The sequence below is a fragment of the Berghia stephanieae genome, chromosome 3 (genome assembly GCF_034508935.2).
Source record: "Berghia stephanieae isolate SIO BIC M18660-M18661 chromosome 3, UCSD_Bste_1.3, whole genome shotgun sequence".
Classification (NCBI taxonomy): domain Eukaryota; kingdom Metazoa; phylum Mollusca; class Gastropoda; order Nudibranchia; family Aeolidiidae; genus Berghia; species Berghia stephanieae.
The window spans coordinates 92,513,761-92,540,939 of NC_088362.1; the positions used below are offsets into that span (position 1 = coordinate 92,513,761).

At 35.2% G+C, this 27,179-nt stretch overlaps 1 protein-coding gene across 4 annotated transcripts in view; it reads left to right on the forward strand.

Moving 5' to 3' along the window:
• The window catches only part of LOC144968841 (protein strawberry notch homolog 1-like), a 66,570-nt gene extending 41,230 nt beyond the window's left edge, over positions 1-25,340 (forward strand). For all 4 annotated transcript variants that reach the window (XM_078907581.1, XM_078907584.1, XM_078907585.1 and 1 more), the window contains exons 15-30: positions 2,343-2,525; positions 3,096-3,193; positions 7,674-7,798; positions 8,770-8,952; positions 11,586-11,783; positions 12,438-12,574; positions 13,916-14,044; positions 14,851-14,986; positions 15,323-15,435; positions 15,917-15,988; positions 16,212-16,317; positions 16,947-17,021; positions 17,326-17,472; positions 17,946-18,133; positions 21,642-21,865; positions 23,053-25,340. In XM_078907581.1, coding sequence (XP_078763707.1) covers positions 2,343-2,525; positions 3,096-3,193; positions 7,674-7,798; positions 8,770-8,952; positions 11,586-11,783; positions 12,438-12,574; positions 13,916-14,044; positions 14,851-14,986; positions 15,323-15,435; positions 15,917-15,988; positions 16,212-16,317; positions 16,947-17,021; positions 17,326-17,472; positions 17,946-18,133; positions 21,642-21,865; positions 23,053-23,737 — 2,799 coding nt within the window. In that variant the 3' untranslated portion in view covers positions 23,738-25,340. The remainder of the gene's footprint in view (positions 1-2,342; positions 2,526-3,095; positions 3,194-7,673; positions 7,799-8,769; positions 8,953-11,585; positions 11,784-12,437; positions 12,575-13,915; positions 14,045-14,850; positions 14,987-15,322; positions 15,436-15,916; positions 15,989-16,211; positions 16,318-16,946; positions 17,022-17,325; positions 17,473-17,945; positions 18,134-21,641; positions 21,866-23,052) is intronic.
• Positions 25,341-27,179: the final 1,839 nt, after the last annotated feature.

Here is a 27,179-nt window from a genome sequence, read left to right on the forward strand (position 1 = left end):
TCTGTTCTAAAATTACTTATTTTTAAAAAACTCATAAGACATTTATAACGCCAAATTGACAAAAACCGACGCGCCCACAAACCATTCAACAATGTCTCCTCACACCAATATAAAGTAACACGCTCCACTTTCACACAACTCATGTACATCAACAAACCAATAAATCTATACATTTCATCCACATTCACAGGTTCATCCTTCCACCTCTTATACAACGTCGGTTTCGAATCCACACACATACTCGCATAATCATTCGTCCACTCACAAAACAAAGACAACAGTTCTTGAGTAAAAAACAAACTAAAAAAATCTAAAGGCGTTAAAAATTTTCGGTGATCTAAGCGAGTCACCGTATCAGGCAGGCGTGGACCAGGGACTCGCTCAGGGAGAAAAGGTGGCACTTTGTTCTCGGGACCACCATCCACACATAGTTTCTTCGGCTGTGATGGGCCAGGGATTTCATCATGATCCGAACGCCTGAAGAAAATAATAATAACAAGAATTAAAATAAAAAGAAGTACTTTGAAAACAAAGGAAATGAAAAATAATTCTGAAAGGAGAAAGCAATTAATTACACATATAAATATAAAATATCAAAATATTTTATCACTCTCCCTTTTTTACATCACACACTAGTTCTGGAATAATATTTCTTGACATAGAGTTGAGTAGAGTAAAAATACTATAAATAATGTTCCTGTAGACCCAAAACTGAATATATAACATAATATCAACAATAATACATCAGAAAACACAAAACAGTCAATATGAATATAAATGCTCTATAAGAACAACTAAATATCAGGTCAGTTCTCACCTTTTTCTTTGACAAGCAGAACTAGTTGTGGCAGTGGCAGTGTCAGTATCATCAGTAGGAGTAGGGACTTGTGCATGTCTCCCAGTTTCATTCCCACAGTCCTCACACGGAATAAGAATCTCGCTAGAAGAAAGAAAAAAGAACAATATTTTATTATACAAACTGTCGACACATCAAATCAAGACATACAAATCATTTCTATATCTCATTCAAGTGGCCGAACTAACCGTCTTCTGACCTCCATGTTTGTTTACATTTTCAACACACAACACTTCACTCGTCCTAGTCAAACTCAAGCACTTCATAAATACAATTATAAACCAAAAAAACAAACTTTTTGTACTATATTAATGAAATAGATAATTAAGTTGAATAAAATATACATATCATGGGCATTATGTGATCGTTTGATGTTACTTTGAGAAGATTTCTGAAAAATACTTACTCGTCGTTCTCACTGTCAGATCCCATATTTGGCGAGTACGGCAGGTCGAATTCTTGAGACCATTCGGACTCAATTTCATCATCATCCTCGTCATCACTTACATCCACGTTGAAGAGGATGTCATAAATTTCAGACTCTTTGAGATTTGCCATGGTGCAAAAAGTTTAAATAATATAAATTTGATAAATTGTGAGTTGGAGTTGTAGAAAGATTTCCCGAAACAAAATGGCGGATCGAAGGTAACGGATGGAGTCGTTAGCAACCTAGCTTTCGTATCTCTCGTTATTTCGTAACATTTTTTTACATTTTTAACATAATTGTGATGAATTATTAAATGAAAATCATTCTTTTATAATAAAATAATAGTTTCAACACATAATCTGGCGATTTTTTACCGCAAAATGGGATTATGAAAAAGGGGGCGTTGTCACGATCACCGGTGATCGTGGTTTCTATTTGTGGAACGTTTGAGAGTTAATGATTATGATTTAAAAAAAAAAAAAAAAAAAAAAAAAACCCAAATATTCTTGTCTGCTTTTTTTCTTCCATCTTTTGAGATGGTATGCTTTTTCTCTCAGTTTGTCTATTTTTTTCATAAGAATTAAATCTCAATGTTTTAATGTAAAAAGTTGTTGTTATTCTGTTTCTCATAATATTTCTAAGCATTCTCTATGCTTCCCGTGATATATATTTTAAGATAGTTGTTTGATGGGTTTAAGTGGTTTATTTGCATTACTTCATAATTTTGTTTTAAGTTTCTCTTAAGCTTCTGAAGTTTTTTACCGACATAAACTTGTGAGAATTATTTATTGCCAAAATTACTCAACAGCAGGGAGTGAGATGACTGAAGTGTTACATTCTCAAGTTGTACACCTTTTTCAAATCTACTCTTTTATTTTGTGAGCAATCTTATATTTTTTTTCTTGAATTGGTGTTGGCAACCCTGATAGTTTAGATTCATTCTCATTCAGATTGTGAGTTACATATATATGCATTCAATGCTTGTTCATTTGGTGATTTTGATTCCTTAAAATAAGTTGGCTGCCAACTAAATAGATTTTTGATATTTTCTCTATCTAGTGGGTGGAGGCAAGGGAAATGTTCCAACAGGCAGCTCAACTCATTGATGCTGAACACAGAATGAAGAAAAGTATGTGGGGCCAGTTTTGGTCGGCACATCAGCGTTTCTTCAAATATTTATGTATCTCCTCCAAAGTGAACCATTGTGTAGAACTAGCTCAGGAAGCTGTTAGGAATGGAAAGGTAAATAAATAAATAGTGATTTTGCATTAAAAGAATTTTACTTATTTAGTTCTCTGACATATTGTTTAGAGGCCAGAGCTTTTCACTGTCATGTCAAGTTGCAAATAACTATCTGACCCTTTTATTCACTCTGCTCAATTGGAAATATCGCTCAGTGGGCACAACCACTTTCATATCAAAGGATTTTTTTTTTTCCGCTTGTATTCAATAATTTAGTTATTTACTTAATTGATCGAATGTGTCTAGTAGGGAGTATGATAATTGAGATGCTAACTTTTTATTAAAAGGATGATAATACATTGAATAGATTAGAATTAAAGTAAGTCTAAGTCGCATTTTGCATAAATCTTTTTCCATGTAATTTTTAATTTCATTCTGTCAAAAATTCTCAAATTCATGTCTTCTATGTGTTGATTTATAAAATAGTCAAATGGTACAGAGACTTTTATTCAGATCCCTTTTTTTTTGTCTTATGTACAATGTAAAGACCAGAATAAAGTCTGATCATTTGTTATTTTAGTCATTTCAAGAATTTTTGGCGAAGAAGAATATCTGGTTTTGTAATTTCAGTGTGTGGTAATTGGCCTGCAGTCGACAGGAGAGGCCAGAACAATGGAACAGGTGGAAGAAGCAGGTGGTGATCTCACAGATTTTGTATCCACAGCCAAGTAAGTGTGGACAGAATTGTTGTTTTCTCTGTGACCTCTTGTTGCTATTATGCCTGTCAAGCTATTGCCATGGATGCCTTTTTAACTATCATCTTATAGTATGAGCCTTCAGGTCTTCAATCAACATACAGTGCATACACTTTTGAAAATTTCGTCAGTTATCGTATATTTTACTAACACTAGTCAAATAAACATCTAAGTTGTTTTATTTTTGACTCGATAATTTAAGGTCAGGATAAACCCCCTGAACTAGCCAAAAAAAAAAAAAATCTGAGGTAATTTTTTTTTTTGCTCAATATAAAACTTCAACCTTTTCTGCATCTTTTCATGTGAAAAACATCGTAAAAAATTTATTAGAAATATTTTATTTTAATTTTTATAAATTGTATGTGTTTGTTTGTTGTCCATGGTTACTAGAGCTTAGTTTATTGAAAAATTCATTTCTCAGCTTCTAATTTGCCGATTTTCACACTTTTTTCACCAAAAAACTGCAAATTTTTCTGGCTACATTCCGATCTTTCAAAGCCAATGAGAGAAAAAAAAGATATATAAGAAGAAATTTCATTGGTCTAAATCTCAAAGATTCTCTATTGAAGAGAAAAATATCAGTCAATCAGAACGCTGCTTTCATTTCATCCAAACCACCACTTTCACTTCTGCTCAGAATGAAAACAAAGCGAGTTACTTTCATTTTCTATTCTTTTCTGTGAATCACACATGTTTTGAATCATTCTATTATTATTCTGTGCTATTTTACTTGATTATTCTCATTCATATTTCATTATGGAAGGAAAGAAATCCAAAGCAAATAAATATCGACCCAAGAAGAGAAAATTTCATGGCAATAGGTACACGAAAGCAAAGGCGAGTGGGAGTAGAAGTGGTTGTGATGATGACGATGATGTTGAGACAGTTGAGAATCGTCGGAGGGCAGTTGAAGATGATAAAGTTGAGACTGTAGACAAAAGAATGATAGAAGTAGAAGAAGTTGATGAAAGTAAATCAGCATCATTCATGAAACTTACTGAATGTTTAGATGAAGAGAGTGAGGAGAGAGGAGGTCAAGTAGGTGATGATAATAATAATAGTGATTATGAGGGGTACAGATTGTTTAGAAAGAAACTTATTGTGTCATGCATCCAGAGGTTAGCCTGTCCTGTGTGTTTATATAAAGCTGAGGTAGGAGAGACATTTGTTGTTGTTGAAAAGTTGACTGGCATAAGCAGTGAGATGACGGTGAGTTGTGCGTTTTGTAAAGAACAGGTGACAGACTTGGGACAAACTGAAAATGTTAATCTGAGGTTTCAGGCAGCTATGTATGGTGTTGGGTGTCATGATAAAAAGGGCAGGCGGTTTTTAGGTGCAATGGACATGCCACCACCCGTGTCAGTGACAAGATCTTGCATTTTTAGAGAGAAGATAAGGGCTGCGTCAGCATCGGTGGCAAAGGAGAGTATGAAGAGAGCGGCAGAGGAGTTGAGAGCAGCGGAGGGAGATGAGGTGACAGTGTCTTGTGATGGTTCATGGCAGCGGAGAGGGTTCTCAAGTAAGAATGGTATAGCGACTTGTTTGTCAGTGAGTAAGAAGGTACCGGCAAAGGTGATTGATACGGAAGTAATGACGAATCATTGTGATTCTTGTGGAAAGTTGGAGGCATGGAAAACTGGCGAGGAGTTGGAGAAGTTGAAAGAACGGCATGAGGTGGATTGTAAAAAAAACTACACTGGAGCAGCAGGCGGTATGGAACCAGCAGGAATGGTAAAAATATTTAGGCGGTCGGAGGAAAGGTACAATCTTAAGTATAAAGGTTACCTTGGAGATGGTGACTCCAAAAGTTACAAGAATGTAGCCCAAGCTGACCCGCCTATCTATGAGGATGTTGGCATTGAGAAATTGGAGTGTTGTGGACATGTGCAGAAAAGAATGGGAAAGAGATTATTGGACAAGATCAGCCAGTGTAAGGGTAAAGTTTATGCAGTTGATGGCAAGAATGTGAAGGGTATAGGTGGTGCTGGAAAATTAACAAAGAGTGCGGTGAAGAGGATACAGGGTCATTACGGAGGTGCAATCAGGAAGAATGTTGGGGACTTGGAGAAGATGAAGAAGGCAATATGGGCTATATGGCATCATCGCAATGGAGAGCATGCTAAATGTGGTGAGTTTGATTGGTGTAATGGATCGGATAAGAATAGGTTGCCCAGTTTTGTGATGGAGGAGATCAAAAGTGTTTTTGAGGATTTGTCAGGTGGAGAGTTGTTGACCAAGTGCTTGCACGGCGGAACACAGAATGCTAATGAAAGCTACCATCACTTAGTTTGGGATAGATGTCCAAAATCAATATTTGTTGGCAGGGATAGGTTAGAAATTGCTGTTAGTGATGCAACTATTGTATTCAATGAAGGTGAGATGGGAAGGATTGATGTTTTTCGGAAGTTAGGACTAGATATAGGTGAATTTCAAAAAAGCGCGTTTCGACATATGGATTTACGTAGGATCAAGTCTGCGGAAAAGGATAGTAAAACCACATCAAAGAAGAAAAGGGCAGAGAAAACCATTGCCAAAGCAAGAGAAACAAATGAAGATAAGTCTTATGAGGGAGGAGCCTACTAATTTCACTTAGGTGGGTGGTTTTCATCTTGTCACAGTCATTCGTTATTGCTTTTTCATCGTTTTCTCTGAATGTCATTTTCACCGGTTTGCTCCACAGCTAAATCATGATTTCTCAAAAAGTTATAAAGATATCTCTATGAAATTTGGCATACATATAGCTGGCCTCATTTTACATCATTTCTTCTAAGATAAACATCATCAATTTATTAATGAAGGATTTATGATTTTTAAAAAATATTTTATTTCTTATATTTTCTGTCCGAAAACATATTTGGAGTGAAATTGCCTTAAAAACAAAAGTAATTACTTTATATTAAATATTTTAGTACACAGTGTTACTTTTATGATTTACTTTATATGTACAAAATTTCATTGACTTATCTTTAAATCTCTTTGAGAAATCTTGATTTCAAAATATGTCATTTTTCGGCTCATAGGACCCCCAAAATGACATTTTTTGGGTCCCTGGTGCCAAAAAACCCATTAATTTTGGGTAAAGGGCTATTTTTTCTGTATAACTAACCATACTCCATCATTATATGCCTTTTAAAACAATATTTAACCATTATTTCTGTTTGGGGGTTTATCCTGACCTTAAATTAAAGTAGATTTTGGCCCTGAAATCAGCCGCTGACCGTGAACCGAAGACCCATAGCCACCTTAAGTGCTTGCTTATCATCCAGGGTAAGCAAACAGCCCACAGATCCTGAGTACCACTCACAATTTTAACACAAGTGATTGAAAAAATGCATCATGTCGTCAAATTTTGTGATACAATTCCTTTATCAGTGTTTCAAAATATTGTGAGAAATACTCACTAATTGGGCGTGACCTATTTGTGTTTTGACATATACTTAAGGGTATCTCAGGCCTTTTCACACAGGAAATAAATAGTCAATGGGACAAAACGGGGTAAATGGCAGGAAATATTTTGATTGATTAATGCTTAGTAATGCTACCCATCAATTGACTAGTTTTATTTATGATAATAAGTAGAAATGAGGTTATCTGTATAAGAATTGGTGTAATTTTGTTCTTGTTAATTGTACTTTGGGGCTCTGGGTAGCGTGATGGGAATCAAGATCTACTCAGGGCAAAGTTGAGATTTTTAAAAACTACCCCCCACTGTCCATCCACATCAATGATTTGTTAGCTGGCTAGCTGTTACATTTGGTGGAAAGTACTTTGCAATAGACTAGGGTAGCAGCCAAATGCTGTTGTCCTTTTACACAATTTAAACTGGGATAAACTCCAGCTCCATGGGCCATATGCCTCTCAAGGAATCCTTTTATTTTTAAAAATCATTTTTCATTTATTCTCTATGCATTTTGGTACTCTCGCTCCGATTTGCTCAACACATCGTCACAAAGTTAAGCATTCCATGTTTTCTGAAGACGTAGTTGAACACGAATGTTGACCTTAAATTTTCTTGTTTGACATTTTTTATGTTACCTTTGATATTTACTGTGGCATCTAATTTCTGTATTAAGATAAGAAACCAAAAAAACCCCCCAAAAACAACTTGAGCTTTTATATTGCGCAACATCCATTAAACATGCTCAAAGCTCTTTACAAAGAGTCCCTGACTCACATGTAGAACGAGACATAATGCTTGTGAGGCGATATTACAATTTTTTCAGACAGAGACAGTGATGTTAACGGCCAAGTACTCATTTTACACCTGATTATTGTGAGAGAATGTGAGAAAAGAGCCTTTTCCAAGGACTCAACTATCCGCTGAGTGGGGCTTGAACCCAGGACCTTCAATCAAAAAGCAGATGTCATACCACTAGATCACATAGCCGAACAAACAAATCAAAAACATTAATTGTGGCATTCATTTTTATTTGTTTTTAATTTACTTCTCAAGGGGTGTGTTCCAATCTCTTGTGGAAAGACATTTTCCTGCTTCTACAAGGGGTCGTGCTCTAGATATAATCAAGAGAGTCAGCAACAGTCATCAGAAATCACCGGATACCTGGGCTAGAAAGAAAGGTATGCAAGGAATGCACTGTCAGTTCATAGAAAATGTGCTGTTTTCCTGTTTCTACCTTTTAAAAAGAATTATAATCTTTTTTTTTATTACCCTGAAGGTAGTGGTCAGTTTAACTCAATAATTCTAAGATCAGTAATTCGGGTCTTTCTTTTTTACGAAACCCACCGAAATCTCCAGGTTCACTCCCCACTGCTGCCTACTTCCCATAACTTTGGCAAGTTTCCATGGGTTTCGTAAAATAGTAGTTTCCCCCCCCCCCCCCCAACCTGGTATTGCATTTTTACCAGAGTCTCAGGTTCACTCCCCACTGGTGTACACCTCCCGGAATCCCAGGTTCACTCCCCACTGCTGTCTCTTTCCCATAACTTTGTTGAGTTTTGACGGGTTTCGTAAAAAAGAAACACCACAGTAATTATTAAAATGTTGAAGATTATGTTTTTAATTTTTAATTTATCTCTCTCCACTGCCTTAAAATAAAAAAGACACTCACCCTTCCTTGCAGCATCATTCGCCTATGCATTCCTTGAAGGAATATAGATATCCCATCAAACAAATGTCGGATGTCAACAGGAATTACCCAGGTTATCCAAAGTGAGCAAACTGGGGATTGGATTGATAATCTTACCCAATGAGAAAAATGACAGTGCCTGAAGCTGGGCCCGAACCCGAGACCTTCCAGATCACAGTGCAATGCATAATAAACCCCCCCCCCCCCCACCGCCTCCCTCCTCCTTCTGTCTTTGCCATTTACTAATGCTTAACACCTTTTGATAGTTAAGAGTTAAAGTAAAGGAGTTTAACTCATTCATTTAATTTTAAATAAAAAAAATAAAAAACCTACTTCAGAATAATCTTTGTATAAAAATGAGGAATGATGATAATAAACAATAATTAATGCTTACTTTAAGTGCTGTCCGGTTGGGTTTTTTCTTTAGCAATAAATATATGTAACAAATATTATTTTTCCCAGATTTAGATCAAGACAACAAAAAGAAAAAGGCCAGTAATGACAGCAGTGATCCAGAGAGTAGTGATTCCGACTCCTCTGACATTGATGACATTGGATTCATCTCTTCCTCCTCTTCAAGTAGTGGCGAAGGGAGTGGGGACGAGGGTCACAATCCCTTTGCCAATGGTTGGAATAGTGATGACGGTAAGTTGAAGACAGGAACAATTGCCTGCTGTTGGCTGGAATGGTGCTTGTGATTTCTACATAGCCTAGACTTTTCTTAGCTAAACCAATTAAGATTTCACATGACCTTTGGTTGCTAATAATGAATGACGACGTACATTATGTATACATAGTAAGCTACTATCCCTCTACCGATCTGCGGGTGGTTGGATGGGAGCATCACCCTTGAATCATATACCTATGATGTTCGCATGGGTGTACGATCCGATAGTGATGTCGTTTCTTCTTCTCTTTACTAGCCTATCCTGCTTCTTTGGTTTGTGATTGTATTTTTGACAGGGATATTTTTTTTTCTGTAAATCTTCTGCCCGTTTGTTCTTGGTTATTTATAATTTAGCTTATGATATCTTTAGGTTATGATTTTGATTTACATTTGTACTATTTTTGTTAGATTGCTTGTTTTTTTGTTTCAGCGGTCTCTCATATAACCTCAATTGTGTTGGAAGAGACCTAAAGCAACAAACAAACAAACAAAACTCTACTGATCTGTTGTTTGAGTATTTTTTAACAGAATTGCATTACTAACATTTTTGTATTCTTAAAAAAAGCATCTGTTCGCCCTTGATAATACGCAGTATGTCTGGGTATTTTCATTGTTCATTATACTCAGGCGCATAATATAAGAATTACATTGTATAATCACAGTGGAAGCGAAGCAAGTTGTATGTCACATGCCATACAAAGCTTGGAAGACAAAAAAAAAAGGAATTCAAGAAAGAAATAACTCAATAACACATCAATTTGTCGACTTAGTTCATTGAAAAGAATTAAGCTGGTTATTCAAAATTATTACTTCTTATCTGTCTTATAATTGTAAAGTTCACACGAGCATTGGTTCATGGTTATCGGTCAGTGACGGACAGAAAAACACAAACAGAAAACATTTTTAAAATTATCGAGTCAAAAATGGAATGATTGAAATGTTTATTAGACTAGTTTAGACAAATTATGCGATAACTCACGTGATTTTCAAAGTTATATGCGCTGTATATTGATTAAATAACCTGGGACTCGTATTGTGAGATTATAGTAATTTATCACACTTTGTGGGGTAAGGGATGTTTGTACGATACAGGAAATAGTACAGTCTGTACATTAGGGTTAAATACAGGGAATATTCCGATTGGTTAATACTTAGCAACACACGAAGGTTGGTTAATACTTAGCAACACATGAAGGGTGAATAGTCCAACACTCTACCATTTGTGCCACTGGGTCTGTTAGACCTGTAAATTCTCAGTCAATTAACTGAAATCAGTCAATTTGTCAAATTCAAATATTTAAAAAAAAGGAAAGAAAGAAAGAAGTGAAGAAAGAAAGAATTCACAAATCGTAGTCGAATGACCGTAAAGTAATTAGGAGTGTTCCATAACGCTACGCATAGCTCATGGGAGCCGTTAATATTAACGATGGATTTATTGCCAAGGCTAAGCGGCGCTTTTTAGAATTGGCGTGACTGAACACATCGCAGTGTAATTTCACACAGCCTTCGTTAAATTATTTTTTCACTTTCCAACCTGTCGTGATCCCAACGGTAGCCAATTTTAACTGAGCCGCCGAGCGATAAATTTCACTGTTTCGTCTAAGCCAAAATTGACCACAATTACAAGCTGGGTTTTAAAACTAATAAAAAAAATAAAATGCGAATGCCGGAAGTAACATCTCGAGTAGATGGTGGAGACACCTTTAAATCGAAAGTTAGATTAGGATAGATTGATACAAGCACATTTCGATTGCCTCACATTGTAAACAAACTGGTTGACCGTTTCTTCACTGATTGAGTACCTGATTATAAGGAACAATGGTAAGTAGCCTAATTAATTCCCGTGCAAATCAGGACGTTTTCTGCCATTGTTTTGCTCAAGCCCAAGCGAGCTTGCTGTTTTGTGGCAATTTACCTTCATTTCGATTCTTTGAATTTTTCCGCTACGCCTGCCAAAGTTTCTTCTTGATAATTCACTTCTACTTAATAATTCAGTGTATTAGCCAGAAGTCATATTTATTTAAGTTTTTTTCTCTGTCATTTACTGATTGAAAATCAAGTTTGCTCGTTGCTACATTATTCTAATGTTCTCACAATGGCTGAGCTGTTCGTGGATCGCAATTCAGACTTGTCGAGCATCGATAAAGTTAAAGATGTGAGTGTGAGGAATAAATTCAATTGGTCATGGCTAGAAGTTAAAGATGATAATGGTGATTATTTTTCTGACTATGTCAAAAAAAAAATTCCAGAGGCAGGAATATGACTATGACTTTGATGAAGTCATCTTTACCTATATGATTATGAATGACATGCTTATTTAGCATTCCTTCTACATCAAATTATGGCAGTCATACTTCCATAAGAAATAACACCCACTATTTTAATGTATTGTATTTATCACTCTCCTCTCCATTTTAAAAATAATTGAATCTTCAGTTTGTCGAAGAGTTTCAGTCAATTTTTATAGAGCTCATTTACAGGTCTAGTCTGTAAAGGGCCTCTTATTGTATATTATTTATTCCGAAAGTTATATTCGAGTCATGCAACTTACACGTGTTTCCTTTAGGTTTAACCATTAAGTTTATAAAATTTACAAAATATATTTTTTCAGATGATCCATGGTGTCAAAAGAAGAGGAAAAGGAAAGCTTCAAGCCCAAAGAAGAAGAGGAAAGTGAAGAAACAGAAGAAGGACAAGGACAGTAAAAAGAGTAATTACAGTGATGGAGATGACGATGAATTTGACAGGGCACTTGCAAAGGCAGGCTTACTCAACAGACCAACTAATTTTACCAATGGAGGAGATGCAGGTATGAGTGCTGAATGCTGGAGAGCATATATTTTAATAGAAAATTTGTAGTGTTTTAAAGTGACCTAATGTCTTTTGATGGGTGGAGTTCCCCTTGGGGTGGAGGAACATTGGCCTGGCTGCTGTATTCTTGATAGGTCCACAGCCCTGCTAGTTCCTCTATTCCCTATGTCATTTTCATTTTCATGTGGGTTTTTCTCCTTGTTGAAGAATGACTTTTTAAAATTTTTTCTGATCTATTTAACTTTTTCTCTCCTTGTGAATCAGTTCTCCATTATTCCTTGTGTAATTAGGTTTTAAATATAACTTGCATCACACTTAAGTGTATTCACTTTGGCCAGATCAAATGACTGTCAGCCTGGGCCTTTGAAAAGGAATTCTATAGTATTACAATTGTGCATGTTAACTCGAAAACAATTTCATCAGGTTTCCTTTTCCTATTTTTGAAAAATAAACAAACCATAAAGCGTTCTAGAGCTATGTATTCTCGTTAAGACCCCCCCCCCCCTGTCATAGAAAAAGAAAAGAAAGATAATACAATACAAAAAAAACCCCCCAAAACACATTGTTAACTGACAGACTTATCTTTTTTATTTTAGTAGGAAAGTTATATTAGAGAAGTTTTTATTGTTACTCATCCATCTGTTTTACCTAGATACTGGTAATTGGGAAAAAGCAAGTGCAATGAAGTCAGAACTGCTGTCTCGTATTGAGTTCCTGGGAGAGAAACTTCCTGCCAACACACTGGATCAATTGATTGATGACTTAGGAGGTGTAGATAATGTAGCCGAGGTAATTTGCTTTCTTTTAAAATGTACTTCAACCTCAATTCAAAATATTTTACGTCTTATTGAACTAACTTGACTTACTTGACTTAGATGCCTTTCGCGTCTCGACCGAAAGATCGGGTCGCCTTGGCTGTTTCCAGTATTTCCTGTGTGAGGTGTCTCCAATATTGCCGGTCCTCTGCTAGACAACGAAGACAGAAAGGTAAAACGGCAGTCAAAATAAACACGGCAAAAATAGTAAATGAGCGAGAATGTCGCATTCATTACCAATATGAACTTAACTCAAGTCTATGGAAAATAAAGCAAAACAGTAATCTTATTGAACATTACCCCTAATTAGAAAAAAAATCCCCATCAATTAAATTACTCTCTCTCTCTCTCTCTCTCTCTCTCTCTCTCTCTCTCTCTCTCTCTCTCTCTCTCTCTCTCTCTCTCTCTCTCTCTCTCTCTCTCTCTCTCTCTCTTTTTCCCCCCCCCTCTCTCTTTCTGTTTCTGTTTATATCTTTCTCTTATCCATATATCTCCTTCGTAACCATTTTTCTATCAATCTTCATTTTATCTTTATAAACGTCATCTGGTAAAAGAGATATGATATTAATCTGTTACAAATATAAGGGGTGCTCAACTTAGTTTACTCTTTTTACCTTTGTTTTTGCAATATTTTATAATGTTTAATTATTAAAGATACTTGAGTCTTATTTGTAAGATCCTGAACACCTGGGCTACAGAAATAAAGATAAAACAAGTAACAAATTCTTTCAGGCCTTTTGAACAAAGATTAGTTCTAAATCTCTTGTATTTTAAAAAAATGTTGTAAGGAAAGGACAATTCATTAAAAATTGACATAAAAGAAGTTATATCTCTACTATTAAGAAAAGATGTACACTAGAAGTAGTAATATAATATACGAAACTATGATATTTTATGTTATGATTTTGTTTGAGTTTGACTGATGGACCAATGCATGTTCCTCCTTTTGATAAATTGCTATTATCATCACTGAATAATTAAACTAGTTCTTTTTCATGTTAAAATCCCTCAACGCCTGTCCACTGTCTTGCAAGTATAGTGTATCTTCATTTTATAATGTTTGCAAAGGTTGATGAAGAATTTTAGCCCAAAATATTCCTTTCTGTAATTTTTTTTATATAATGAAGGTTTTAGATACATTAAGTATTTCAAAATAAATGTTTAAGAAGTAATTGTTTCTCAAACTAAAATAAATCTTTCATGGCCACTGGTTTATTCTATTGGGAAATGGGATTTCATAGTCAAATTTTGAGGGCTGTGATATATTTTGTTGTTGTCATGCGCAATAATTATTTTTCAAAAACACTTTCCCCAGATGACGGGCCGTAAGTCAAGAGTTGTATCAACTCATGATGGAGTCCAGTTTGAGTCTCGGTCGGAATCTGATGTGCCCCTTGAGATCCTGAATCTGACAGAAAAGCAGCGCTTCATGGACGGAGAGAAGGTAAACATTTCTTCTCTCTTCACCAGTGTCATATTTATCACTTGGGTCAGGTCGATTAATTATATTTTAAACTCTCTCTTCCTTTACTTTGACTCATTCGGGATCACCTGCTTTAGCTTCAAGATTTTGGATCAAAACCATTTGATATTTTATTATAGAAATAACCCAAGGCTTTTACAAATAAAATTGGTCCTTAAATTTCTTCTCTTGCTCCTCTTATGGTCCCTTCAAGATCAGAGTTGCCAATGATTGTCTTTAAATATTTTGGACTTAAGTATAAAGTTTTACAGTTTGTAATGTCGTTTTGTTTTTATGAAACAGAATTTTTGTTGTTGTTTTTCTGTTTTGGGGGGAAATCTGGATTTATCAAAACCTAATTTGATGTCTTATCCTGTTTTATTGGACCGTGGGATCGTGCTATACAGCTGCTATCAGTGTCAAATTAATTCATTTTTGTTGTCTATGGCTTCTATTTTAGTTGTGATATCTATGTTGTCATGGTTTATTTAATTACAATATGCCTGGAACATTAGCATAAATGTGTTTGCGAATGCTAAACAGTATTATTATGAATATGATTATTATTATTACTATTATTATTATTATTATTATTATTATTATTATTATTATTATTATTATTATTATTATTATTATTATTATTATTTATTATTATTATTATTATTATTATTATTATTATTATTATTATTATTATTATTATTATTATTATTATTATATATTATTATTATTATTATTATTATTTTTATTTCTACATATATGCTATTTTCGAATATTTCTCCAATCCACAGAGCATTGCAATAATATCAGAGGCCGCCAGCTCTGGTATTTCTCTACAGGCAGACAAAAGAGTCATCAACCAGAAGCGACGTGTCCATGTCACATTAGAATTGCCATGGAGTGCTGACAGAGCCATTCAGCAGTTTGGTATGAGTCGATTTATGTTTGTAAGCAAAATGTCCATGCTTGTGCAAGATATTTTGCTTTACCTAGTACTCTGAACCATTGATGTATGGTTGTTAATGACAGACTTTTCTTTATTCCTTACTCTAAAGAAAAGATCACATTTTTTCCCCTTTTTTCCAAATGTATGCTGTAATTGTAGATCTTATTTATAAAATCGAAATCCTTTATTAATTGCCTTGATCTCATTACTGATTTCTCACGACTATACTATGGTATAAATGAACCACTAATCAAGTCAATGTAATGTGCAGATTTTAAAGCAGGTGATGATAAAATACATTTCCTTCCTCATGTCAGGACGTACCCATCGGTCTAATCAAGTCAGTGCTCCTGAGTATGTGTTCCTCATATCAGAGTTGGCTGGAGAAAGAAGGTTTGCTGCTACTGTTGCCAAGAGGTTGGAGAGCTTGGTAAGGCATTAAAGCTCTTTTAAAAAATAATAAGTGAAAAATGGACAGGAAGGCACAAAAAGTAAAGTGGGTCTCATATGTGAACAAAAGTTGCCTTGTTAGCAGAATAATGTTCTCGGTCAAGAATTGAATGCAGTAGGGTGACCAATTCCATTTCACATCACTTTTACTTTATCCAAGTAAAAAGAGACCCAGTCTTTCATTTTCTGACTGGATGACCAGATTTGTGGAACTTAAGACCCATTCCCCTCTCTAGTTTGGTTGTGAGTTTGTGAACTAAAATATCACCTACCCCACATGCACTTGTTGAAGGTTAAAATTTTAAAATTTGTCTAATTGTTATAGTGTTATGATACGTGTTATAGAATTGGTCTAATATTGTGATAGATGTTAGCAGGAAGTTCATGCAGATTATGATTGAAGTGCTCGATGATTGCGACATAACTTATGTTCATAACAATTCTCTTTCTTCTATTGACAGGGTGCCTTGACACATGGTGATAGGAGGGCTACAGAATCTAGAGACTTGAGTCGGTTTAATATAGATAACAGAGTGAGTCATTTTTATTTTATTACTTCATTCAATTCCACTTTCAATACTTATAAAATAATATTTCTGCCATTAATGCATTGAAAAGAAGTAACATTTTGAAACTTTCTCTAGAATCCATTGGAATATTGGAAGACATTATGTCATGGTATTAACGGCTTGTCTCTGGTTCTTGAGTGAGTCAAAAAAAATAAAAACTCTAACCTTTGAATATTTCTTTGCACAGTATGGCCGTGCTGCCCTTGAGACTGTGATGAAATCAGTGTTGGATGTACAGACAGACTCAATCACTGTCCCTCCACCCAAAGATTATTCTGGAGATTTCTTCAAAGGTAGGATATTATTCTTTAATGGCTGGTTACCTTTCTTTATCGAAAACTGGACTGTCCTTTTTTATAGTGTTATAATCAGGCTTGCAAATCTTCTGACACTTTGACAGTACAACTTTGCTCGATAGATTCTGTCGAGTGTCGACATAAAAATAATTATATTTTTTTAAAGAAATAAAAAAAAAAATCAACCTCATCAAAAGACAAATCAAACATAAAGGAAAGACAAAGGAGTTTTTATTTCTTTGCCTTGAAATATGGAGTCAAAAACAAAACAAACCAGTTAACTTTTAATGCTGTGTTTGAAGCTAAATTACGCATAACATCTGCCAGCCGGATATAATGTATCAAGACATAAAACACTGTGTACCCTTGAACATTAAGTCTGATTGATGAAATTAGTGAGAACTACTTTAATATGGCAGGCTAAAAACAATAACTGGAGCTGAGTGACGTCAATTTAGTTCCTTCTGTGTTGATTGTCAATTCCTTGCTGACAATCTCACCACAAATCTTGTCGAGTCCAAGTTATTGCACACACGCATCCTCGGTAATCAACTAACACACACAGCGTTTGGTCTTGTTCCCTTTAATGAATACTAATGATTTCCGGGTGTTTCATTCTATTTTAGATGTGAAGGAAGCACTTGTTGGTGTTGGAATGATCAACATTGATGAAAAGACAGGCTTTGCTACTTTGGAAAAAGGTTGGTTGACAGAGGATTGGTGCTTATAACATTTTGTACCGTTATTATTCGATTGCACCATGAATATATTAATTTACTTTGGTATAGATTTTCAATGAAGTATGAATATTAAATGTAAGGCAATGTTATAGCCTACACATGATGTGTTAGGCAAGTGATATGGCATTCATTTGTCGAAGGTCACTCATACTCTTGATGGAGCATTAAAACATTTTTCCCACTGACTTTATGATAAATTTCTGTTTGTTAATATCTTCAAAAAAATTATTCTTAATTCATCTTTTTTTTTCAAAAAATTCCTCAGACTTCAATAATATCTCCAAGTTTCTCAATCGAATCTTGGGTATGAAAGTTGCTGTCCAAAATGCCCTGTTCAAGTATTTTATGGATACTTTGACAGCCATTATTTTGGAAGCCAAGAGAAATGGTCGTTGGGACATGGGCATTCTAGGTATGATTAAACTTATTATTATTAATTAAGTAATTCAAGGGGAAAAATGAGAAAGTCATTTTTCTACTTTTAAGAAAATCACCAAACATTAAATATAAGATTTGTCAACACTTTCTTTTTTATGTGTTGTAATTAAACACTTACAGAATTAGGATCGGGTACCTAAATGACCTTGTCACTCTTTGGAATCAATTTCTTCAATAGCTTATATGGGATGTGATTCCTACCCCCTAAAATCAAGCTGGTTCACTTTAATTTCATCTTTGTTCAATTAATTAGTTTTATCACAATTTTTCTGTTATTAATTTATAATCATTCAATTTTCTTTAATTGTGTTAAAGATAATAATGTCACTTCATTTCATCATTGTGCTATAACTAATTAATTGCTGCTTCAGCTTTTTCACATTTCTATTTCAACATTTACATTTTAATTTATAAAATGCTTTATATTTATTATTTTTAAAACTCAAGATTTGGGATCAGGTGAAGAAAAAGTTCGAAAAATCGAGACTAAGGTATTTGTGGGTAACACAGTGACCAATCAAGCCAAAACAGAGCTGAGCAAGTTTGCTGTGGAAAGGGGTATGACATGCCAGGCAGCCATGGAACTGTGGAGACGATGTGGTTCATTGGATGAAGGGTTTTACTGTAGTCTTCAGGTTAGTCATTGCGTGTGCAATTAGTGTCTGGGTCAGACAGGATTAAATGCTTGGTTAAGAAAAGTGAGTCACTGTTCTAGGAGTGATTCTGACAGAGTTCAATTTTAAAAACCCTCATTTTGTGGGACGAGTGGCTGTTGTCTAGGATTTCACTTGCTGAGAGCTGCCACTTGCACTGATTTAATTGGTTTACACAGGCTTTTTTTGTGTGTGTGTGTGTGTGTGTGTGTGTGTGTGTTGTCAAATTTGCTCATTTCAGGTTTTTACTCCAGATTCCAATTTTGTAACCAAAGTTTTGGAGACAATTTGAAAATATTCTTTTTTAAACCGAGAAATGAAATGCATACATGGCCAAATTTACTCCACTGTTCTCAATTCTGAAATATTGTCAAATGACAATTTATGTGGTGATAATCTTCAGATTCTGCTGTTTTGGGGAGAATGCAATGTGAAGATTGAAGCTGATATGAAAGTGGTGAATCTGCGTAATCGTCATCACGCCACGTCACATTTTCACTTGTACTCAATTCATGGGACGTCGACCTAGACAGACTAGAGTCAATTGTCAAAAGTTCAAAAGTGCCACAAGTCCAGTGGTGGTCTTGGATCAGTTGATGATCGACTGGGAAGGGAATGGCACTGCTGCGAACCTTACTTTAAAAAATGCATATTCTTACTCATTTTTGGTAATTGTTTATGCATTTTCCTAAGGATTGTAGGCATCTTTCAATTTCTTTTGTTTAAAGCCTTATTTAACTCATACATTCTTTTAGTGTTCTTCAACAGTTTGATTTCAAATTTCATGAGTTCACTAAAATATCTGACTGGGTCATTCATATCACATTTATAATACGTTGATCCTGAAAGTCAATGAAGAGTAAGTTTATTAATTTAAATATCAATTATGATGTTGCCAATATATATTTTATTCAGGATTGTATGCATTTTTTTTTTTCAAAACCTTAATCAGTTTGGCTCTCCATTGTACACATTTACATGGGCTAGGGTTGACAGCACTGGAATGGGGCAAATAGGTCCAGATTTTTTTTTACCTTTTTAGATGTAGCGTTATAGTCTAAAACTATTGGCAATCTTATGTTTTATGTGCAAGTTGGTGTCTTGTTTTGTTTTAGTATATTTGTCTTTAAAAAAAAAAAATTAAATATACAATTCATTATGCCCTCCTTCTAGTCTAAAGAAAAATCAATTCATAAAATATTCTGGCAGAGTAGTCTCTCTCTCTCTCTCTCTCTCTCTCTCTCTCTCTCTCTCTCTCTCTCTCTCTCTCTCTCTCTCATTCTCTCTCATCTCTCTCTCTCTCTCTCATGCTCTCTATCTGTCTCTCTCTCTCTCTCTCTCTCTCTCTCTCTCTATCTCTCTCTCTCTATCTCTCTCTCTCTCATTCTCTCTCTCTCTCTCTCTCTCTCTCTCTCATTCTCTCTCTCTCTCACTCGCTCTCTCTCTCTCTCTCTCTCTCTTCTCTCTCTCTCTCTTTCTCTCCCTCCCTCTCTCTCTCTCTCTCTCTCTCTCTCTCTCTCTCTCTCTCTCTCTCTCTCTCTCTCTCTCTCTTGTTTTTGTCATTGTAGGTTAATTCCATGTATCTTAAAGCTTGTATGTCCACATTTTAATTTGATTTTATGATTGTTTCTTATGTAAAAAGAAATAATCCAAGGATTTTTTTCTCTTTATGGTAGGTCTAGGTTTGTGTCTGTGATGAATAGTTACTGCTGTTCGTTTCATTTGTTTAATGGCTTCATCTTGTCTCCAGAACAGTTATTTGGTTAACTACAAATACAAATAAAAAAAAAACAAAAAAAAAAAAACTAGACTTTTATATAGCACAATATCCACTAAATGTGCTCAACGCGCTTTACGTGGGTCCCTGACCAACAGCAACATGTAAGATATAGAATGAGACAACGCTATTAACGGCCAGGTATTCATTTTACACCTGAGTGCGATGAGAGAATGTGAGTAAAGAGCCTTTTCCAAGGACTCAACTATGCACTGAGCGAGGCTCGAACCCAGGATCTTCTGATCCGAAAGTGAGTGTCATACGACAAGACCACATAGCCTCATGGCATAAACCAGAATTTTAAAACAAATTCATGAGTGACTGTCATCTGAAAGTGAGAAGAAATATTCTCTCACCATTATGCATTTGGTTTGTTCATTTTAGACCTGTAAATTCTCAGTCAATTAACTGAAATCAGTCAATTTGTCAAATTCAAATATTAAAAAAAAGGAAAGAAAGAAGTGAAGAAAGAAAGAATTCACAAATCGTCGTCGAATGACCGTATAGTAATTAGGAGTGTTCCATAACGCTACGCATAGCTCATGGGAGCCGTTAATATTAACGATGGATTTATTGCCAAGGCTAAGCGGCGCTTTTTAGAATTGGCGTGACTGAACACATTCCAGTGAAATTTCACACAGCCTTCGTTAAATTATTTTTTCACTTTCCAACCTGTCGTGATCCCAACGGTAGCCAATTTTAACTGAGCCGCCGAGCGATAAATTTCACTGTTTCGTCTAAGCCAAAATTGACCACAATTACAAGCTGGGGTTTAAAATTATAAAAAAAAATAAAATGCGAATGCCGGAAGTAACATCTCTAGTAGATGATGGAGACACCTTTAAATCGAAAGTTAGATTAGGATTGCTACAAGCACATTCCGATTGCCTCACGTTGTATACAAACTGGTTGACCGTTTCTTCACTGATTGAGTACCTGATTATAAGGAACAATGGTAAGTAGCCTAATTAATTCCCGTGCAAATCAGGACGTTTTCTGCCATTGTTTTGCTCAAGCCCAAGCGAGCTTGCTGTTTTGTGGCGATTTACCTTCATTTCGATTCTTTGAATTTTTCCGCTACGCCTGCCGAAGTTTCTTCTTGATAATTCACTTCTACTTAATAATTCAGTGTATTGGCTAGAAGTCATATTTATTTAAGTTTTTGTTTCTCTGTCATTTACTGATTGAAAATCAAGTTTGATCATTGCTACATTATTCTAATGTTCTCACAATGGCTGAGCTGTTCGTGGATCGCAATTCAGACTTGTCGAGCATCGATAAAGTTAAAGATGTGAGTGTGAGGAATAAATTCAATTGGTCATGGCTAGAAGTTAAAGATGATAATGGTGATTATTTTTCTGACTATGTCAAAAAAAATTCCAGAGGCAGGAATATGACTTTGATGAAGTCATCTTTACCTATATGAGTGACATGCTTATTTAGCATTCCTTCTACATCAAATTATGGCAGTCATACTTCCAGTAAGAAATAACACCCACTATTTTAATGTATTGTATTTATCACTCTCCTCTCCAATGATGCCCTTATTTTTTAAAAAATAATTGAATCTTCAGTTTGTCGAAGAGTTTCAGTCAATTTTTATAGAGCTCATTTACAGGTCTATCATTTCTGTATCACTTTTCCATTTTGAAATTTGTTTGTTTTCGACTGTTTGAATTAATTAATCCATGCTTTTTTATTTTCATCTAACAGGATCGTAATCTGAAGAAGACTGTTGTGTTGGCTGTGATACAAGGAAAGAATAAGAAAAGAGAGTTGATGTTCAACCTCTATAGACCCAACAGTGGCCTACAGAGTCGATGCGAGACGCTGGAGGAGATACGAAAAAAGTATAAAAAGTGCCTGCCTGATGTAGCCCAGCCTTTATGGGAAGACCAGTATATTGCATCTGAGACTCAGTGCAGTCATCAGTATTGGTAAGTCGATTAATTTGATACTAAAATAATGACAAGACACAATCACTTAGTGAAGTTAGAATATCAGCATCTTGATACTTTTAATTGTGACTGCATTTTCATCATCAGGGGATCCTGATAGCTCAGTTGGTAGAGCACTCGCTTCACACTCAAAACGACCCAGATTGATCCCGGGTTAAGTCACATTTTATTCTGTCCTGCAGTGATTGGGTAGCTGGTAGCTGTTAATCTGGCAGAAAATACTTTCTTTTAATTTTCTGCTTTTTGGCGGAATTCCATCTTTTCCAGTGTCTCAGATTTTTTAGTATTATTAGCTATTGTCCCATGATCACAGAATAAAGTAATATCCGTTTCTTTTAGAGTAGTCTCTCTCTCTCTCTCTCTCTCTCTCTCTCTCTCTCTCTCTCTCTCTCTCTCTCTCTCTCTCTCTCTCTCTCTCTCTCCTCTCTCTCTCTCCTCTCTCTCTCTCTCTCCTCTCTCCTCTCTCTCTCTCTCTCTCCTCTCTCTCTCTCTCTCTCTCTCTCTCTCTCTCTCTCTCTCTCTCTCTCTCTCTCTCCTCTCTCTCAAGCTTGCATAGTGAAATAGTATATCGCGTTAAGGATGTATAATTGACTACGCCTTAGTCAAGGAAATGAAGAGGATTGGCTGATTTTTAAATCAGTTTTTCTCTCTATTTTGCAGTTTATTTAAAATTCATGAGTCTAATAATTTGTATAACCACTTGGTTGCAACAACCAATAAGTTCTAGCATAAGGCATGAGAATGATATGACCTTTGCAGCCAAAAGTTTATTGTATCTTTATGTAGTGGATAAGTAGCATTGTCGGATGTAATAAATGTATGAATTAAATGATATTTACATCTTATAAAATATTCCAGAAAATATAAATATTTTTCTTATGTTGTGTCATTTTGGATTTAGTTTGAGTCTGACCGACTGATGGGTGGGGGTGGGTTAAACATTTTCAGACTTTTTTACTTTCGTCTGTTAAGAGCACTGACTTTGCTATAGACTTGCAACCTATCCAAATGGTAGCAAGCAATTACTATTGTCCGTTTCACTCTATAGGAACTGAATTAAACTCTGGCTCCTTGTTCCTCACATCTTGAAGGACTACATTCCATCAATCGAAATTGTTTCTTTACGTCATCAAAACTCTTTTCCATTTTATTTTTTTCCCTATCAGGAAAGGAAATTGTCGGAGAGCTGCTGCCGGTATGCTGTGTGAATTTGGTCTGAGGACACGATTCTACTGGGTATTGAGTGGATCTGTGCTTAGTGTCTGGAGTAAAGTGGAGAGTGTCTTGGTTAGCTTAAACTCTGCCTCACGAATGCAAATCATCCGCCTTCGCACTGAAGACAACCAACGCGTTGTGGGAAGTCTCATTCCATCCAATGGAGTTGCTGCTTTGGAAAGGGTTCTCAGTGAGGACTCTGCAAAGACGTATACAGAGAAGCACAACACCCCATTCAATTATCAACCTTACATTCCTCCTGCCGAATCAGTTCCATCAACATATAGTCATAATTACAACCACAATAGCTCTGCCAAACAGTTCAACGGTCACATTGGAAGCATTACCAACAGCGTTGCTGGTCAGCGTACATCTGCCACAACCATCTCAACCAATAGTATCAGCAATAACCAAAGACAGTTCAATGATACTTCCTCAGGCAGTAATAGTAACAATGAAGTTCGTCACAACAATAACAACAACAGCAGCAGCAGTGGCACTGATCTAAACAATGTAATGATAGATGGTTGCGACAATGGTGATACCAATGGGAGTGGTAGCACTAATCTTGTAAATAATCCAGAGGAAAACAATGAGCCACAGGAGATCTTGAGTATGCCCATGTTTGATTGGTAGAGGATGAAAATATATGATCAACGGGGGGCAGAATCTGGTAATAAACCTGGGTTAAAATCAGAAATTCCAAATTTAAGTTTACTTTTTTGGGTGTTTTTTCTTTCTTTTTCTTTTCATTTTTTGGGTATTTTTTGTTTGTTTTTGTTTTTGTTTTTGGCCGTTTTAAGTTTCTATATTCATTCTCCTCATTAAAACATAGAATTTTAACTTGTTTCACATTTTTGAATATGGATTCAAATTGAGCACATCATTGATCCTAACATAATACTAGTCTGTAGCAGTGGGTCACATAGTCTTGACCTACATCGATGTAATGTTGCAGAGAAAGTTTTAAGATAGTACTGACATTTTAGTTTATTCAGTGTGAAATTCCCAGTTAATTATATTTTCAATTGTCAAATTTTCACTATTTCTTACAGCTAAATTCAGTCATTTTATTAGATGAAGAGACTGTAAGCATTTATTATTATTCTCGTAAACTTAGTCCCAGAATGCAATATTTGGCATGAATTTCAGATATTCATGGCCCTTCTCGCTTTTTTTCTGTAGTAATATTTCGTTTTATTTCATTTGGTCATATTTTCATTCATTGTCTCTTGTTTTCCTTTCTTCCCAGGCCTTTACATATTACCAGACAAAACATATCACTTGTGGTTATCTTGTATGTATGTATGTATGTATGTATGTATGTATGTATGTATGTATGTATGTATGTATGTATGTATGTATGTATGTATGTATGTATGTATGTATGTGCGTGTGTACGTATGTATGTATGTATGTGTACATACATATATGTGTGTGTGTGTGCTTGTAGTGCAAGTGGCATTTATAGTTTCCAATTATGATCAAACATCAAATTGGAGGATATGAACCATTCTGAGATATAATTATTGTCACCCTGGAAACTCATCGTTTTACAGAAAATAATGTGAGCATTAAATACTTCATTTGATTTGAGTATTATGTCTAGCTATGTAGAGATCCCAATTACACCAAAAATTAATTTTGAGAACGGGGGTGACAAAATTGGTCAAATTTTGATTTCTTTCTTCCATATACAATTATTGAAAACAGAAAGTTTCTGTTAAACATTTTAGCTGGATGGGGTTCTGACCTCCCATAGTGGACAGGGAGGCACTTACTGTGTCCTCTATCCCCCTATATCTGTTTTCCAACATGCTTTCTGTCTTTGTCTTGGAATGAGATTACTTGATTTTGTCCTTGCCCTGGCCAGATATCCTGGCTGGGAGGAAAACAGTCAAATTCATAGTTAGAGTTTTGGGAGATGATATTTTTCGTCTTGTAAATCATTTCTCTGTTATGCATTGTATTACTTTTTTGTGTTGTATTCCTCTTAGTGGGAACCTGCGTTTGTGTCTGGATGAGACTTTAAGGTGATCTCAAACTAAGTACACTGATAGTGTGCTCTTGGAATCCACATCTGCTTCCTATTTGAATCAATTCCCCTTTGTCTTACTTTTTCTTGGGTGCTTTAATTGTTATTCTGGATCTTTTTACTATCCCATTTTCCTCCTTTTTACTGGCGCTGATGACCTCAATGTGTTGCAAGCGCAGTAATACCCTCAAAAACAAAAACAAATTAAACATTTTAGATTTAGCCACTAGTCTCTGTTCTGAAGCATCTCAGATATTTTTTTCCTGTTTAGATAAGCGAAATTCTTTCACCCTATGATAATACATGTTTTGTTCTTTGTTTAATAATAATAGTAATAGATGACATATGTATAGCGCATTTTCAAAATTATGTAATGCTCAGTTCTTTGACTTTTATTTGTAAACAAGAGTTTGAATTTTCAATTTTCTTATTTGTTGTCTGAAATATGTCTGGTTCAGGGAAAGCTGTTGAGCACTTCTCTTGTAAATTCAAGGATGCCTCATAGGAAATTTTGTGCAATATGACATCATAATCATTAAAAAAACAAAAACAAACAAAAGTATATTTCCACATCTCTTTTTGCAGGACTGTAGTCTTCAAAGTAGTATTTAACGTTTTTGCTGTTGTAGGTGTTGATATATTTGGGGAAATAGAAATCTATTTTTTTTTCTTCTTTCATAAACTGATAATGGCCGAAAGAGATTGTTTTATTTATTTCACACATTTAAGAATATTGTTGTACTTTTTGTTTTCATTTACTGTATCAATTTTAATGTTAATAATACATAGCACTATTTCTTTATGCTCAATGAAATGAATCTATGCCTTCGAATAGCATTGTATTCTTGTTAAATCATTATTCTTATGAACCATGATCACATGTCATATCAAACTCATTCTGGAGACGTCTTGAAAATTATATTTTACCATTGATTTGAAAGAATACAAAGTTCTATTTTTGTGATAACTGAATTTGAAATGCAGCATGCCTCTTGAAGAATATGTGTATCTCATTTATATCATGGGTGTTTTTCAGTTATCTGTGTGCTTTTTGAATATAATTGATTGTTTGGATGCTACACCATTAAGACGTGCTTTCACATCAGCTCTGTGATCTTACTGAATATATGTTACTGTGAATGAAATAATCAGTGTTGAAAAAGTTTGAACTGAGATATTGCCAAGTTTAGTTTGAAGGTCAATTTTTATCAAAAATGAGTTCTTGTCACAAATGATTAAATCAACCCTTTTTGTACATCTGCGGGAAATATCAAAGCTTAATTTCACTTCTAAATATTTTTTACAGCTGGTCAAGTTGAAAAGGTATGAAATTTGAGAAAGTTGCTCGATACCTTTCCCAAACATCTGACCATAAATTCATGAAAAATCACCCAATAAAGATTAAAATGCTTTGGGGAGCATATTCTTTTCAGAAAATGCAAAAAAAATGCAAATCCAAAATGTTCACCTTCCGACTGATTATGTCACGCATTGACACATATGTGAAGTGATGCTGCTTGAAATGATTCATTACCCTCAATCCCCCTCCCTATTTTTTTATTGTTATTTTGGTGGGGTTTCTGACCTCCCATAGTGAGCAGGGAGGTACTTGCTGTGTTTTCTATCCCCCTATATCTGTTTTCCAACTGCTTTCTGTCTTTGTCTTGGAATGAGATTAAATAGTTTTGTCCTGACCCTGGCTGGAGTCCTTGGCTGGGAGGGAAACAGACGAATGTATAGTTATAGTTTTGGGAGATATTTTTTTCCTTCTAAATCATCTCTCATACTGTTATTTATTTATTTTTTTAACATATGATTTGTAAGCATTTGAGTGTATTCCTCCTAGTGGGATCTTGTGCTTGTGTCTGGGTGAGACTTTTAAGGTGATCTCAAACTAAGTACACTTATAGTGTGCTCTTGGAATCTGCATCTGTTCCCTATTTGAACCAGTTTCCCTATGACTGACTTACTTTTTTCTCATGTCCTTTTAATCATATACCTAGAATATTTTATACTATCCCATTTTCTTCCTTTTTACTGGCG